The sequence below is a fragment of the Ochotona curzoniae genome, unplaced genomic scaffold (genome assembly GCF_017591425.1).
Source record: "Ochotona curzoniae isolate NIBS_2020 unplaced genomic scaffold, NIBS_Ocur_1.0 scaffold_4683, whole genome shotgun sequence".
Taxonomy (NCBI): domain Eukaryota; kingdom Metazoa; phylum Chordata; class Mammalia; order Lagomorpha; family Ochotonidae; genus Ochotona; species Ochotona curzoniae.
This window is the reverse complement of record NW_024467121.1, coordinates 14,695,886-14,714,104: the sequence shown is the minus strand read 5'-3', so window position 1 is coordinate 14,714,104 and position 18,219 is coordinate 14,695,886. Positions and strand designations below refer to the sequence as shown.

At 38.1% G+C, this 18,219-nt stretch overlaps 1 protein-coding gene across 1 annotated transcript in view; it reads left to right on the top strand.

Annotated features, from left to right (window-relative positions):
• The window catches only part of ITIH5 (inter-alpha-trypsin inhibitor heavy chain 5), an 84,663-nt gene that overhangs the window by 34,841 nt on the left and 31,603 nt on the right, over positions 1-18,219 (top strand). The window contains exons 6-7 of the mRNA XM_040968298.1: positions 13,837-14,006; positions 14,698-14,814. Of these exons, the coding sequence (XP_040824232.1) occupies positions 13,837-14,006; positions 14,698-14,814 (287 nt within the window). The remainder of the gene's footprint in view (positions 1-13,836; positions 14,007-14,697; positions 14,815-18,219) is intronic.

Below are 18,219 nucleotides of genomic sequence, written 5' to 3'. Positions count from 1 at the left end.
TTAACTGATCCCTGGGCCCTCCTGGCAGCAGGGAGAATAGCTCTGGCTCCAGAAAGATTCACAGATGAGAACAAGCTGAAGCCAGGAGTCAGGTACTCAATCCACACAGGTCACAGGGCTCCAAATATTTGAGCCATCACCTGCTGCCTCCCACAGTAACATCAGCAGCAAACCAGATTGGAATCCAGGACTTGAATCCAGACACTTCAGATGGGTTACAGGGATACCAGGGCTGCCTGAATGGATTGACCCACACCAGAGTATCTGAAATAAAGCCTTTCCTGGGGCCTCACTGGAAAGCATGTTCTTCTGAAGGGCATTGAGACAGATATTCCAACTACGCCAATGGGTTAGGGTTGGCTATTGTACTCTGAAAATCTCATCAATCTCCTCTGTCCTCCCCATGGTACCTGAATTACTGGCCTTAACGTGATTTCAGGTTTTTTTTTTTTTCTTTTAGCAATTTTTTTCGTTTTTGACAAAATCCTTGATGACAAGAGGAAAAATAAAATGAAATAAAGTGAAAAGTAAGATATGTTACCTGTTCTATTCATTGCTTCACTTTTGTGTCAATGATAGTCTAACTTAACTACCTTATAATAATCTGGAGAGGTTAAAAAAGAATGCCATTAGACTAAATGCTCTCTCAGAATGAATTAAAATTTATTGAGTGGACTGATTTTAGGGAACTTTATTTTGGGAAACATTATATGATCTATATGGAAAACTTAAAAAGTTATTAGTATCTTAAATTCCTTTTGGTATTTGTCAAAAAGTAATGGTAAGTATTTTTCCACTATATGGGTATGGTTCTTTGGCGTTCATAATCTGTCCTTTATAATTCTTGCTTTTAAAAAAATGGTTTTATGGAGTTTTGGTTTATATACCGTAAAATGTATGCATTGTAATTGTACAGTGCAATGATTTTTTAGTACATCTGCAAAGTGATTCGTCCATTATAATTCATTTACAAAGTATTTGTTATCATCTGAAAAGATCTTTGCACCCATTTTCTGTCATTCTCTGTTCCCGCCTTGGTCCAAGGAAACTTGGCATTCCCTGGCTGTGGCCACAGATTCAGACAGCTGTGTTTATAAAAGCACCCTGGAGAGTTTGATGCTCAACAAAGATTGGGAACTGTGAGAGCAATAACTGTGCCAGCAATTTGACTTGGAGAAACAGCTTTCAAATTATTTAACACAATTTTCCCTTAGTTTCAGGGGACCCTCAGGACACTCTTAACTGTAGGTCATTATTAATATGTGTATCCTTCTTTTTTTCTGTTGGCATGTCTTTGTTCCTGGGCTCAGACCAACATGGAATTACTCACATAGTTGGTGGAAATAACCTCTTCCCATGTCCAACTTTTGCTCATCAACACTGAGACTTGAGAAGGGAAAGTGCCAGTTGGCAAACCAGGAGGGCTGGAGCAGACTTAGTTATGTAATCTGAAGGCCATTACATTAGATAGCCTTTCTTCTCTTAGAAAGGATGTGTGTGATCATTCAGGATAGTTTAGTATCAAACAAAGAGCCTCTCATATTGATTCCTGCTATTACTTCTTGGATTTGTGGAAATTGTTCTTCCTCCAGTCTTCCCTACACTAATTCTGCCTCATTTCAAAGTCTGGCTCAGTGTCATCCTGCATCCATACTGTTTGACAAAGTTCATTACCAATCTTAATCATTCCCAACTTTTCTGCACATTAGAATTATCCAGTGAGATATTATAAATCTATTGCTTAAAAATCCCTATGGCAATTATATTGGAATATCTGTGTATGTAAGCCAGGTATTTATTTTTAAAGATCTCCATGCTGTTTTAGTGTGCGGTACAGCATACAGTCTGGACCATGACTTCTCATTTTCCATCAGGGCTTGGTTTTGAGTCCTACTCCTCTGCACCTCTAAGCTTTTTTCTCTGAGTGACCACATCTGTTTCCAAGCCTACACGCTGTGGTTCCTGGGTAGCTTCAATCCCTAGTCTATATAAAAACTGGGGGCCAATGTGACCTTACTGTGACCTAACATGAAATGGAAATTTTAGTTCTGGAAATGAGATCTTTGCAACTGTTTTCATGCTCTCCTGCCATGTAGTAAAGCACTGGGGAGTGCTTCATACTCAAGAACACAGAAGGAAGAAAGAACACTACTTCATACGCTAAAAACAAACATTCTTAAAAGAAAAGTACAGAATTAGAGGAAATGTTTGCGATGAAAATATCTGGCCAACTCAAATGTCCAAATTGTACAACAAATTCTTATAATTCTACCCCAAAAGGACAAAATATGGACAAAGTTATTGAATAGACATTCTTTTTGAGTAAGACATACAAATGGCTGATGAATATAAGAAAAAGAAACTCACAACAATTCATCATTAGGAAAGTGCAAATCGAAACCATGGAGAGATATCATTTCACATTCATCTGAATGACCATCGTGGGAATACAAAAAAGCAAATAATAAGTGCTAGCAAAGATAATGAGAAATTAGGACTGCTGTATATTGCTGATGAGAATGTCATAGGTGCAGTTGTTAAAAATATTTGAGATTTCCTTAAACAGTTAAACTATATGAGTCAGCAATTCCTCTGGGTATTTTCCAAAATCATTGGGAACAGGAACTCATTACTTGTACAAAAATGTTCACAATACCAGTATTTGCAAGAGTCACTATGTGGACATAACTCAGGTGCTCATCAACAGATGATTGGGTGAACAGCGTATGCTATTTGCATCCAATGGAATTTTACTGGGCATAAAATAGAAGTAAACACTAATGTGCTATAATGTGGTGGACCTGTACAATATTTTGCAAAATGAACAACTCCAGACTCAACTAAAGATCTCATGTTGCATAATTACTTTATTTGAAACGTCCAGGATAGGCAAACTGATCACAGAGATAGCAGACTGGTGATTGCCAGGGGCTGGAAAGTAGGAAGGAATGAAGAGTGATTGTCTAATGGGTGTAAAACTGTCTGTGGGTGTAAAGAAAATGTTTTGGAACTTGATACAGTTGGTGGTTGCACAACACTGTGGATGCACTCAATGCTACTGAGTTGTACACCTGGCACGAATTGTTTTTGCTTTTTTTTTTTTTATTGTCCAGAGCAAGGTTTATTTAAGAGAATGAATGAGAGGTTTCTTGCCAAAGATCTCCTGCCATAACAACAGGAGGGGCACTCCAAGGAAGAAAAGACCTGAGGAAATTATGGAAGCGGTGTCTTTTATACATCATCTGGTGGGAGGGGGAACAAAATGAGTCACTCAAAGGGCGAGAAGAAAGAAAACCTCATTCTGAATGGGCAGTATTGTCTATCACCTGATCCAGAACCAAAGGACATCATAAGATGGGACTGGTGGCTTCCTTCTCCCAATCTAATAAGCTGAAAACTCAGTCTCCATCTCTTTGAAAGTAACATGGAAATTTGATTAGTATGGGTTATGTCTCCTTGCTTTTGTCATGACAATCACTCAGAGATGGGAAGTGATATGTTGATTCTGTCTCTGTTCTCCCTCGTAGGAGCTAGGGTGAAGCTAGGGAGAATGTGCTCTTGAAGGGGTAAGCAATGGGTAGAAGCGAGGTTTTTTATTTTACACAGGTGACTTTACCAGGGACCAGATACCCTAACTGCCTCTTCGCCCATCTGACTCCTTACATTCCCTCCCCGAGAAGAATGGATCCTAACTGCTATTGGAGACAGGGGGTGATGACTGCTCTGGCTCCTTCAGACTGAGAAGGGCAGTAGAGGGGAAGGGCTGAAGGGGGTTCTTCAGCGGGGTAGATCTAGAGGGTTGTTGGTAGAAGGTAAAAGTCATCAGATGTTGTAAGTACTGACCAGAACGTGAAGGCTTCTCTTCGTTGAATATTAGATAGCAAAACATAGGGCGGTTATAATCCCTCCCAATTTGACATTTAATGAGTTCAGCTGAAAACCTTTATGTTGAGTTTTAGAGCTTAGACGTGAAAGAATTGTCAGGTTTAAATCTTCATCAGCGTAAAAGTTAGACCTGAGCACCTTAGTTAAGTCTATGGGCTAGAATTATCAGTTAACTGCTTTGAGGATCAATTTTTTAAAGCAGCTAAATTCAATAAGGCCAATAGAACCAATAAAGCTTTTCTGAATTGCACAAAATTGTTAGTGTAGGTCAGTTAGGATGCACAAAAACAATGAAATAATTGTTTTTACCTTCTGTGAAAATGAAAAACACACTTTCTGGGTTGTTAGAATCCCATTCCCTACATAGACTCTCAAAGCAAATGTGCATTATTTTTCTAGCAGCTGACTACAAGTCTTCCACAAGCCTAGACAAGCAAGGGATATCTCTCATTTTTTTTTAATAAAGGAGAGATTAGGGGACAGGATAAACAATTCACCTTTGGTTCCAGGAAACATCAGTGACAAAAATCGAGTTAAGCTACATTTTGATTATATGATAGGATCAAATATGGACTGTCTAGTTACATTTGAATTTCAGATTAAAAAAGTAAGTCCCAGACAGTATTTGAGACATACTGAAAAGTTACTCATTGTCTATCATAAATTCATGTGTAACTGAATATCTGTATTTTGATTTGCCACACTTGGCAATTCTAACATTAAATGGCTACATTGGTACTGACTGTTAAATCCCCAGTTCCAGGTTTTCCCACAAGCCCTGTCTCCGTGCAGCAGCTGGAAGGCCATGACTGTGTTTGGCCTTGGTGAAATATTTGTATATTTGCCAGGAAACAATCTGGTTGTTATTTGAGGATTCCAGTATTGTTCAGTGCAGAAGTTCATCAGGTATGAATCATTTTGGCTCCAGAGTTGGTTTTGTTTTGTTTTTAATGACAGTATGAAAACTCATATTGTCTTGTTTGTTCTGACATTGGCTGTGGTTTTAGGGAAGGTCATCTGTGAACAAGCACAGTTAGAAAGACCTGGAAGGGTGGAGCAGAGGTGTTACCCGTCTGTCTGTGGTGTAGAACTATTGGGGAGTAACCTGCTCTTCCCTTCGAGGCTTCCTTCTGTTGTTTTCTTTCTCTTGGTGTCTTGGTTTGGCATATGAAATGTATGTTGCAGTATGTATGACATGTTTTACCACAGCTGCGTGTGAAACCACAGGTGAGTCCAGGGGATGTGACACAGGTTATTGAGAGCACCTGCTGCACCTGCCAAGACATGTGCTGGATGGAACACTTCACTTCCTTCAGTGATTCCTATTCCTCTACTTTTTGGCTCATCTGTGTGGTGACAGGATTAGCCAACTCAACAGTGAATACTCAGTATCAACAAGCTTGTCTTGGATCCCAGCATGTTCTTGTTTCTGTGCTTCGTGCCTGCAAGCCAAAGGTGTCTATGACATCATCACTGTTGTTGAATCATAGTGGCAATTTAGATAAATTCTAGGGTCACACAGTGTGCTAGAGCAGTGACAATTTGAGTTCTGGCTTCTCATTGGTCTTCCTATTAATGCACCAATAAAAGCAATGAAAGATGGCAAAATACACAGGTTGCTGTCATTCATGTGGCAGGCCCAGTTAGAGTTCCGGACTGCTGGCTTTGACCTGACCCAGTGGTGGTTGTTGTTGAAATTTGGGGAGTGAACCAGGGATGGAAGATTGCCTGTTGCTGGCCCTCCCTGTCACTCTGCCTTTCAAATAATAAACATAGTATTTTTGTAAAAATCTACCTTATATCCTAGTATAAGTGTGTAAAGGAATAAATGTGTAGGCTAAAATAACAGTTTTTTAAAACAAAATCTGAATTGCTGTAAAAGGTAAAATGTATCACTCTAACCATTTCTAAGGGTGCACTTCAGTAGTAGTGTGTGTGTTCACAGCGCTGTGCAAACATCTCCTGAGCTTCTCCCTCTTCCCGAGCTAGAACCTTGTATCCATTAGACACATTTAGTTTTTTCTCTTCTCCCAGCAAGTGCCATTCTACTACATGTGTCTATGAGTTTGATTAGAGATCTCTGATGCTTGTAATTAGAATAATGTAGTGTTTGTCTTTTTGTGATTGGCCTATTTCATTTAGCATGTCCATAAACTTCAGCCATGTAGGAACATATACCAAAATGGTTCCTTTCAAGGCCACATTGTATTCCACCTTTTCTGTTTTAAAGGATATTTTATTTATCCAGGTCTACCAAAGACACTTTGATTTCTCCCACTTTTTGGCTTTTATGAATAATACTACTATGAACTTAAATGTGTAAATATGTTTTGGGGATTCCATGTTAAGTTCTTTTGGGTAAATAACCAGAAGTGGAATTACTGGATCATATGGAAGTTCTGTTTCTCGTTTTTTAAGAAGCTGCCATACTATTTTGCATAGTGGTTACAGCTGTTTACATTGCTCCAGCAAGGCAGAGTTCTAATTTCTCCACATGCTTACCAATATTTGTTATTTTCTGTATTTTTACTTTTTTAAAGCAGTAATCTTTCTAATGTAGGACATTAGACATGTAGAATTGGCAATTTTGAATAATAAAATTCTCTGTAACACTGGTTCTATAAAATGCCATCTAGTATTTCTCAGTTATTAGACTGTATTCTGCCTGTTTGTCAGAGCCAATACAAAGGGATTAACACAAGTCCCACCATCTCATATCCTCTTGCTGTTCCAGCATTGCTTTCAGTGAATTCTACTTGGTCCCATTTCAGATACTTAGAGCAGCCAGTGTTAGAGGTCTCCAACAGACACAAAATATAACAGAAGGAGATAGTGCATATGTTTAGGGGTTAACTGCTTTCAGAGCTTGTACTTGTTGGTGAAGCAGTTACACCCGTTCTTGGGCATAGTCTGTTTTGCAAAGTCAGTAAACTACAAACACTTGTGGCATCCCAATGCATGACTTTATGGAAATAGAGTTTTGAGTAAGTAGTGAGAAAAGCTAATTTGCTAAGGACAAACATCTAACCATGAAATGATGGAGTTTGATTTGAATACCATCATTTGCACATTTGCATTAAAACTCTCTGCTGTACATTGCTATCATATCTATATGACACTGCTTTCCAAAAGGACCTAAATAGTGAATACCAACACTGAAATATCATAGTAAAACCATATGTAATAAAAGATTTGTGAAAACAAAGATTTATTTAAACAAAATCTTTCTCATTTTGGTTGCTTTGGCTTTACCAGTTTTCCATTCAACCCTCTCTATTCTGATTGGCTTTTGAGATTTTTCACAACTACTACTGTGACAGGGCACTTGCCCAATTATTCACAATATTTTTGGTAGCCCTAATTTTAAGAAATTATCTCATAGACTCTCAGGTGGGCAAATTCCGTTAACAGACTATTTAGCATCTTTCCAAGGGGGAAATGAGCATGCAGTGTTTGTTTGGAAATCCTTTTGTAAAACACCAGGGTTTGGCTGCTTCTCCCTCCCAGCAGTAGCCAGACCCCAGGTCTACAGGAAACTCAGGCCAGGAAATCCTTCTGTCCATTGAGCCAAAGGGTTATAGCTTGCAGCTGATGTCCTTGAACATGGCTCTTTGCCCCTGAGTCTTTTCATCTTTAGATGCTTTTCCCAAGCAACTGGATTCTTCTTTTCCTCGTGTGGTGGTTTATGAGGGGGCTATCTATTTGCGACTGACATCTTTATTTCAGGCGAAAACCAAGTATGTACATTTTGTTTTCTGCAAGTCTCCTGAAGGATATTTAAAATGCTTTGTCATGACAAGGTAGGAGCAGGCAGAGGAATTCTCAAGGCACTTACACATGTGGTTCTTACCATTCTTCAGACACCTAGGATAATGTTGTGAAATCTATGGACCCCATCTTTAGAAAAATCTTTACTTATGCCCTTACATGCAAAATTCCGATTGTAATTTTAGAGCATTCTTGGATTAGCTACAGATTCCATTAAACTTTGTAATGATTGTTATTTATGTAAATATGTTTACATAAATATCTATATTTTGAAAGATTTTTTTGAAAGGTAGATCTTACACACACAGAGGAGAGTCAGAGAGAGAGAGAGAGAGAGAGAGAGAGAGAGAGAGAGAGAGAAATGTTCATCTGTTGATTCACTCCCCATACTCCCCGAAGGCATGCAATGGCCAGAGCTGAGCTGATCAGAAGCCAGGAGCCAGAAGCCTCTTCCATGTCTCTCACATGGGTACAGAGTCCCCAGGACTTGGGCTGTCTTTTGCTGCTTTCCCCAGACCATATGCAGAGAGCTGTATCAGAAGTGAGCATCTGGGACACCAAGTGGTATCTATATGGGATGCTGGCATTCATAGGTGGAGGGTTAGCTTGTTACATCACCACATTGGCCCCTATGTTTGACTTTTCCAAATAATTATTATTTAATTTTATTAAGCTCCTAGTGCTGTAAACTATATGTTTAAAGGTATGTTTCTCCTTATATGTTGCATTTTGCCAAGAATAAAGAGTACAGAAGCTCCCTGCTGAGGGAGAAGTGAATGGACACTGATGTGTGTCAAGTCTCTTGCTGACACCTTGGTGTGTGATCTCACTTACCCTGACAATGATCCCATGACTGTGGAACTCAGGTACAGAAACTGGAGCTAACTGTTGATTCATGTAGGTGCTAGGGGACTTTTGAAGAAGTGTTTGAACAAGTAAAATTTTGAAAATGAAGGAAGATACCTGATCTGCACTTCAAATGAGCTTGATTGCCTGAAATATCAAAGTGCTTTCTTCTGGGTGAGGCTTGCTTTGCTGAAATGAATTTCTCTGTAACTGTAGTTGTTTGAAGCTAGCAGTACTGAATGTCACCGAGTTACTTTACCAAAATGTCACTTTTTCCTGTGAAACTTTCTTGGAATGTTCCAATATTCCCTTATGCATTTGACTCATTTGACTCAGTGTATCAGCAAAGGTGGCCCCCGCTGGTTCACTCTTGGTTTCTGGGCAGAGTCCCTGCAGGCTGGTCCCTGGGGAATGGGGGAAAGACCTGGGAGTTGCCAGGCAGGTTTGTAGTGATGATAAGGAAGGCTGTAGCTCCCTAAATTTTACACAGTAGCTGCTGTGTCATTCAGTTGTTGCGTAGTTATGTTTGCATGCTTGCACACACATTTGAAAATCAATTGAAGCTATAATACAGATACCTGGTGTTTTTTCCGTGGGAATGATGGCCTCGCTGTTTTTGTTAGATCCGCTGCTTGATTTCTACTTTCTAATGATCTTTCCATATCAGCCCTTACGTTTTCTGCAACAGTAACTTGGAAGCATACATTTGGATAAGTTATTTTGATGGTGGGTGCCAATGTACAAGTATGTCACTAATTAGGTATATTTTAACTTTATTAAGGAAAAGCTATCATTAATCATTTTATCCTTTGTAAATAATTATCATATCACTAACCCAAAGAATCTGATGTCTCTCGGTCATTGCCAACTAAAAACAGAAGTAATGCTTTTCAGTATTGTTTTTCCCATGAATTAAAAAAAAACACCTCTAGAGTATATTTTGTATATTAGAGTTCATCTGTAGAATAAATTATAAATCAGATGTAAAGTCTCTTTCCTGAAAATATTGGGATAGTAAATAAAAATTTGGTTCATAATGATTAAAACATAAGAAGTATTAAACTCTTCGCTTGGAGCCTGCAAATGCTAGGGTCTACTTCAGTTATCTGTGACTTCAAAAGATGACATATTACTTCTTGCTCTGAAAGACTGTGCTTTAGGCAGAAAGAGAGTTGCGTGGGACTCCCACGACCTGAGAAGCAGAAGGAGAAGCAGTGGTTAGTCAGTTTTTCTCATAGGTGGCTGGAGGCACTTGTGAATACTTAGGTCATATTGCATGCATGAGACAAGTCCAGCAGTGTCTCAAAACAGGAGACCGTTTTAGGAGCCTCAGCCTTTTATCTCTGCTTACACCTTCAGAAGGAAAGAAGACAGAAAGGAGGAAAAGATGCATGGGTCCTCATTAGAAAAGCAGATCAGACCTTCTCTCTCTAATGAGCTTGGAAACTCATCCCTTGCCTCTTCATGATCCTTATGATCCTTATTATCCACATGATCTGACTCTCAGGGGCCTGCTAACACGGCTCATTGTGCTTGTGAAATACTGCATGTTCAGTTAGGATGCACCTTAGTGTACAGTAAGGGAAAAACTACACAGTGTTCTTCTGCTTGGAAATTTTGATCAGCAACTGTTGAGCCTCCTATAACAACCTACTTAGCACACGTTTCATCTCCCTCTTTATGCAGATGTTACACTAGAATTGTTTCCAGTGAACTTTAAAAAAATAGGTAGTGGAAAATTCATTGAGTCATAATTACTTTTAGTATTTAGTGTGTGGAAGTCAGTATTGTACTCTTGGTTTCTTGGTGAGTAATAAAATTGAGAATCAATTCAGTCTTTGGGCCTGTGAAATAAGCCCATTTAGAGGAAGCTCATGAATTTTCATCATGAATGAGCAAACACCAGAGGTCAATAGGAAACCAAAATAATAATACACTATCCTTTCTCATGGTCTATATCAAAGAGCCTAGTCAAATGAATTATGAAAAAGGAAATTATACTTTTTAATCACTCTTGCTTTCATTCAGCCGTGAATGGTATTAATTCAGGGTACTTGTAAAAAGCATTTTGATGAGAGAGATCTGAAGCAAGACAAAGTAGGTACATGCTGGCAGTACAAAGGGAGTCAGATCTAATTATTGTAGAATCTTAGAGATAATCTCAGTGTTGCCTAATTACACACAACAAATGTTATGGCCAATTTTCTACATATCAGGCATATAGACTGTGTGTAAGACACCCATGGAATTTCTGTAGGCAGAGATCAATTACCTGGGTGGAAGGTGTCTTTTTAAAATTTTGATCTTTTATGATGCAATTCCACAGGCTCGGGGATTTCCCCTTCCATCCTCTGCATTCCTCCCCCTGCCAAGTATTTTCCATCACATTATTATAACGGTATAGTTCTTCAACATGAGGCAGGGGTGTCTTGTTAAAATACACATCGTAGTGCCCCATCCCTGAAGTCTGTGATTCAGAGTTTCTCCGATGGGTCTGATAACTGGCATTTATAGCCAGAATGCAGGTGATTCTAATGCTACTGGTTGAGGCCAAACTGTGGAAACTACTCCACACCCTCCTCCCCTGTGGGCCACTATTGCAGGGTTGGTTTAAACACTTCTGTGAGATGAGTTGTGAAGGCTGCCCATACCAATGCAGCATCTTTTCTTAGAGTTTACCAACACTGCACTGACAAGGGTTTCCTGGTAATTCTATGTCTGGTTCTAATTCTGCTGTCTGGAATTGCTAGGAATATACCTCATTCATGTGTAACTGCTTACAGAAACATATTTATCCCAAGAACAGAATAGATAGGGATCTGGGATGGAAAATAATATTGTTATGCCCTATGCCAGAGAGTACTTGTCTAATCTATGCTATTGTCAAACTTCCAACAAACATGCATTTGAAAAGATTTATTTATTTTTATTTAAGAGGAGTAGTTACAGAGAGAAAGAGCAAGACCTTCCACTTTCCAAATGGCTGCAGTGACCAGAGCTGTGCCAATCTGAATCCAGGAGCCAGGAGCTTCCTCCAAGCCTTCCTTCCAAAGACGCATCTTCTGCTGCTTCCCCACTTGCGTTAGCAAGGAACTGGCTGAGAACTGGGGCAGCTGAGGTTTGAACTAGTATTCATATGGGATGCCAGCACCACAAGCAGAAGATCAGCTCAATATACCACCAGGCTGCTCCTCCCCACCCACCCCTCCTATTTTTTAGTTGAGGAACACCTAGCATTAAATATACAAACACAATGTGCATATATTGATGAAATTTTATGTATGGACACAGCCATGTAACTATTTTCCGTGCCAAGGCATGGAACTGAAAGATTCCCTGCTGCTTTTTACCCAGCTAGCACTCACATTTCCAAAAGTAGCCACTGTTCTACATTAGAATCATAGATGTGGAAGTCACTCTTTTGTATCTGATGTTTTCACTTAACATGACTTTGAAATTCTACCATGTTGGAAATATCAATAGGAATCTACATCAATAGGAAATTGGAATCAGTAGCCTTAGTCTGGACTCAAACCTCTGGACTCCTAACCAGTCTTAACCAGAGTGTTACCACTAAGCCAACATGTCTGCCCTATTTTCATATTCTTCATGATGTAGGTAGGTCTTATACTTTGAATTTTTATTTTCAAGTGCATAGATAGGGTGCTATTTGAATTGTCAGAGATGGATATTCAGTTTAGTAATTCTCTGTGTTCTAACAAGAAGTTTATGAGTTAAAAATGAAGTGCTTTTTTGCCTCTGTCATACTAAATTTTCATAACTCACATATAGATAAACACTATCTACTTGTCTTTTTATACTTGCAATATATAGTCATAACATTAATACTTGGAAAACTTTGAAAAATGGTGTATTCTTTAAAAGTAATACAGTTCCTAAACAACTAGCATGTTAAGAAAACCAAATGGTTGATGAGGGATTGGTCTTCTTTATGGAATGATTTCAAATGGAAGGAATAATGGAATTAGGAATCAACATTTTGCAACTGTCATGAAGTAATGGGTATAATGCCAGCACTGAGCAGTAAAATTATTTAAGTAAAATATTATGGCAACTTTATAATGGGAGGGAGGTCTGGCTGAGAATACCTACCCCCACTGTCAATCTTACTACATTAGAAGTCGACCATGAAGGGTCTGTAATTTATTCTTCTTCTCTCTCTCTCCTTTTTTTTTTTTTAAAGATTTATTTATTTATTTATCTGAAAGGTAGAATGATAGAAGGAATGGCGATCTGCTGGTATGCTCACTAAGTAATTATCATGACTGGGATCGAGGCAGGCTGAAGTCTGGAGTTTGGAGCTCCATCCGGATGTCCCATGTGTGTGACAGGGATCCCGTGCTTGGGCCTTTATCTGCTGCTTTACAGGGAGCTGGATTGGAAGCAGAACAGCCAGGCCTTGGTTGGCATTCCCATATAGATGCTTTATACTGCAAGCAATGACTTAGTTTGCTGCACCACAATACCAGCACCTCTTTATCCTCAGATAAGACAAAGTAGGTATATTCAGTCTTACCTATGAGACATTCTTCCAAAGAGGATTCTCCCTTGAGTATTCATCCTCTGTGAAGGTTCAATAGCATTAAACCAGAACCTAACCATGCTTTCAGCTCCATCCACCAGAATGCAAGAGAACATAGGAGGTAGAGCTTGCGGGTCTCAACTTTGACTGCACATTGGCAGCAGAAGGGTAGATTTTATAATTTCGATGCCGAGGCTATATCCCAAACCCTTGTAATGAGCATCTTTGGTCTGAATGCCAATATTCTTGAATAGCTTCTCTAGGATAACATGAATGTAAGTCAAGGTTAGAAACCAAGGGACAAGAGCAGCAAGTTAAAGGACTTACCATGAGATGCAGAATATGGGAAATTCAGTAGGACAGATAATTGGTAGTTTACTACACATAGGTAGCATTAGAAAACAAGTGTGTGTGTGTGTGTGTGTGTGTGTGTGTGTGTAATGGCATGCAATGGGGAGCAGAGCAGCAGTGGGCATTTATGATCAGAGAAGCTGAGTTTGATACCCACTGTGTCACCTGAATCTAGCTCACCACTAATTCAAACCCTGGGACCCTCAGTGATGATGAGTAATTGAATTTCTGCTATCCATGTGGGAGACCCATATTAGGTTCTGGGCTCCTCTTAGCTTTAGCTCTAGCACAGTCTCAGCCATTGCAGACATCTGGAGAGTGACCCAGTAAACAGGAGCTCTCTCGTTCAAATACATTATTCGATTTTTTTAAAAAGAGGTCTTCCTCCCCCAGTAAAAGATTTATCTGCTCAGTTATTAATCATGCTTATATTTTATTTGCAGATGATTCTGGACCTCCTCCTTCTACTCTTATCAACCAAAATGAAACATTTGCTGAAATTGTTTTTAAACCTAGTGTGGTACAACAAGCCAGAATTGCCCAGAATGGAGTTCTGGGAGACTTCATCATTCGATATGATGTTAACAGGGAGCAGAGCATTGGGGACATCCAGGTAAGGGGGTTGTGACTGTAATTTCCTACTGGCTACTTGATCTTTTAGTCAGACTCACAACTGTGAAAACTTGAGGGAGGAAGAACTTTTTGGTCTTGCTAAAAAAATTTTTAAACCCAAATATGTTTTCAAAGACACCAGTGGTGTTCTCTAGCTGGAAGCAGAGGGCACCTATTTCCTGCTCCAGTAATCCAGAGAGTAAATGAAATCTGTAATATAATTTTCCGTATGGTGTTTTAGATGAGGTTAGAATTTTAGTTCATCTTCAATTTTAATTAAAAGAGATTGCTCTGTGTCTCATTTCCCTCTGGGTTTTATTACTCCCGAGACAGGGTGTGAATATTAAAATGTTTAGATGTGCACCCAGAATGTAGACAACCTTGGTGCCTCAACTTGTGATGTACCTTCTGAAAAAAAAAAACAGATAGGAAGATAGCAAAGATCAGAACAGGATAGAAAATAAAAAATGAACTAGTTCAATGACATTTTATGGGTAATTATTTCCTTGCAGATATTAAATAAGCAATCAGTTCTCTTGGACCACAGATAATTTTTTTTTGGGTGTGGAAAGTGACCTTGAATTTTCTTTCATTGTGTTGTTAGCCTTCAAAAATTTCATATGTTACCCACTTTAAACATTTGTCTTCCTTAATTGGGCACTACAATTTTTACTTCCTTTTCCCTCTGCTAGGTTCTAAATGGCTATTTTGTGCATTATTTTGCTCCTAAAGACCTTCCTCCTTTACCCAAGAATGTGGTGTTTGTGCTTGACAGCAGTGCCTCCATGGTAGGAGTCAAACTCCGGCAGGTGAGTGAGTGCCAAGTACCCTTTTGTTCCTCTCTCTCTGTTGCCTGGGACAATGATCTGCTTTGTGAGTGAAATTGAGTTCGTGCCAAATATCCGCTTTGTCATCCAGATATTCCTGCCTACAGAAACCATTCCTGAACTAATTCAGTTAAACCATTGACATAAACTTTCATTTTAGCATAGTGATTTTAAGAGACATGCAGTAGCAACACCTGGAAATAAAGGGCAGTGACAGAGTGTATAATGTGAGACAGGAATGCACTGAGTGGGCTTCTCAACAGCATTGATATGGACACAATAATTCTGTTCAATGATGACGTCTTCTGAGGACAAGGGACTAGAATCTTTGCAGCCTTCCTGGTCTATCCCTAAAATAAGAACTTGGGTTCTCAACAATTCAGAACTGTTGCTCTCATAGAATTTAGGATGAATTGTAAAATTATATGCCTGAAAATAACACTGAAAGTACACACAGGCTGTGCTGAAAGTTACGTTATCCCCAAATATTGTTTGCATTTCCTTACAAACTACTAGAAAAATGTTAATATTTGTCCTATTCTGGAATAAGAAATATCAGAAATTTGCATTTGTATTTCCAGTTCACACAGTGGAAAATGGGAGTTAATGGCTGCCAGATAAAGTGAGATTTCTGTATTCATCAAAAACTGAGATCTTTGAGCTTTTCTTTGGAAATAATATTTCTATTTTTTTATCTATTAATACGTATGTGATTTGTTGGGTAAAATAGTATCTCAAAGCTCATAAGAACCCTTTATCCAACCTGTTTCCACCCATAGATCTCACCCACATGTGGTTTAAACAGATTCTAATTGACATACTATTGCAAATATTATTCATCAATCTATTACTTTATAAATTTTTTATTCCATTTATATTGTAAAAAATATATCTTTCCATATATCTTTCATTTATGGCATCTCATTTTCCTCTACCTCAAAATAGAAATGATGTATATTCCAAATTATGATGTGAGGAGTGAAGATATGCCCTCAGCTTTTTTTTCAGAATATAGCCAAATATAATTTCTAATTAACATATGGGGGAGATAACCTCACCCTGTAAAGCAATTCCTTACAGCTCTTCAGAATCACACACCTTTCTTTCTTTCCTTTTTTTTTTTGAGTCACACACATTTTCAATCCAACTTGCCAATTCCTCCGTTTGGATTGCTTCTTTCTTGCCTGTATTTTTGACATTTTATCTAGAATTACTTTTCTTTTTCTGAAAAACACCATTATTGGTATCTTTGTAATTATATATATATTTGGAGGCATTCTCATAGCTCTTGTATGCTTGAAAACTGATTTGCCTGAACTCATTCTCTAGGTGTATTTTTACTGGATACAGAATTTTACCTTGCAGGTATTTTCTTACATAACATTGAACATAGATTCCATTGCCACCTAGCCTCCATTGTTGCTATTGAAAAATCAGTGAAAGTTTTAACTGTTGTTTGACTAAATTGAGTGATTGTTGACTGCTTTTAAGATTTTTGTAGTTATGATGCCTCTGTGTGTTTCCTTTTATTTATTTTTTCTGAGGTTCCTGTTTCTTCAGAAATTTGTGAATTCACAGATAAATCTGCAACCATCATCTGTGGAATTGCTTCCGTCTTCTCTTTATATTGCCTTCTGTCTTTAGCATATTCCAAATTCTGACTTTTCATGATTTATTTTAGATCTGTCTTTCGGTTCATAAAGTCTCTTTAAGATATATCTAGTGTGCTGTGAAACTGATACATAAAATGTTTGTTATTGTATTTTTAGTTCCAGAATTTTACTTTGGTTTTTTTTCAAACTGTCTCTTTTTAGGAGTTTCAGTGATTTTCAGAAGGGTTTAATAATTTTTTTAAAAAACATCCTCCAACACAGTATACAGTTACTTTGAAACTTGCCTGTGATAAGCCAAAGTTTGAAGCTCTGTAGGGGCTGTTTTCACTGAATTCACTTCTTGTGTGATTGGTTACCTTGGAATGAACGAGGGACATTATGTTTTTAAATTTGTTTGTAAAACCATTGTGAGATCTAGGAAGATGGTCTACTCCTCTAGAGAATGTTTTGGCTTGCTCTGTTAAGAACCTGGCAGAATTATGCTCTGGAATTATTTCAGATAATTTTCAGGATTTGAGACTTTTCTAGATGGCAAGAGTCAAAGCCCTTTTAAGACATGGCATTTTTCGGTTTGTTTTACACAAAGTATAAAAAATATGCCAGAGCACCCATCCTTAGTAGACTCTAGATATCAGCTTTTGGTCTCCTAAGCAATGATTCAAGTGATGTTTAACTTTTCAGATGTCTCTTTGATCTTGCAAAAAATTTCTTACATTAAAGTGATCCCAAATGTTGAGCTCATCCCCTCAAATTTTCAACTTTTCCTGGAGCTTTTTTTCCTCACTATTTTGTTCACGCTCTGTATCTTTCAATACTTTTCTAAAACGACATTTTTGTTTACCTCTTTTGATTGTTCACCATGGGAAATTTATTTTCAAATCACATGTAGATTTTTGGATGTTTTCTCCAAAGTTTTATTTTATTTTTCAGTTAATTTTTTTTATAGAATGCCTCAAGATATAATCACTCCAAAATGAAGCATCTTTCACAATGGCTGATTATTTACTGTTGCATTAGATACCACATGACATTTAATAAATTCTCCAAGGCTTTTGCACTCTAATTCTTAAGCATTGTTTTTGACCAAATAATTTTTGTGACTTTGGGATTGGATAATGTTCACAGAAGAATAAGCATAGCTTTTCTTTCTTTCTCTCTCTCTCTCTCTTCCTTCCTTCCTTCCTTCTTTCCTCCTTCCTTCCTTCCTTCCTTCCTTCTTCCCTTCCCTTCCCTTCCCTTCCCTTCCCTTCCCTTCCCTTCCCTTCCCTTCCCTTCCCTTCCCTTCCCTTCCCTTCCCTTCCCTTCCCTTCTCTTCCCTTCGCTTCTTTCTGAGATCACTCTTGGCCATAGAATATTTGCTAATTAGTTCTTCCATTTGATCCGGTGTGACAATTTCCATTTGAGTTTTAACACTTAATGGAATGGGAGCCATATGTTGAAGTTTTTCTGTGTCTCGTTTAAGTCCTGTGTGTCTGTGAATTTAAGATTTTATTTCTTTATTTTCTTTCTCTCTTTTTAAATGATAAGCTTAATAAGGACAAGTTTGTAATTCTTTTGGATAAACATAATTTGATGAAAACATTGATGATTGAAGTTATTGTAGCCAATATGAATTCTTGTTGCCACCAAATATTTTGTATTCTGATATGTTTATCATAAATCATTATTGTGTAAGATGTTATTAAAGATTCTTAAAATTAAATAATTTTATTTATTTGAGAGAGAAATGGGTACACCCAAAAGACATTTGTCTCTCATCTACTGGTTTACCTCT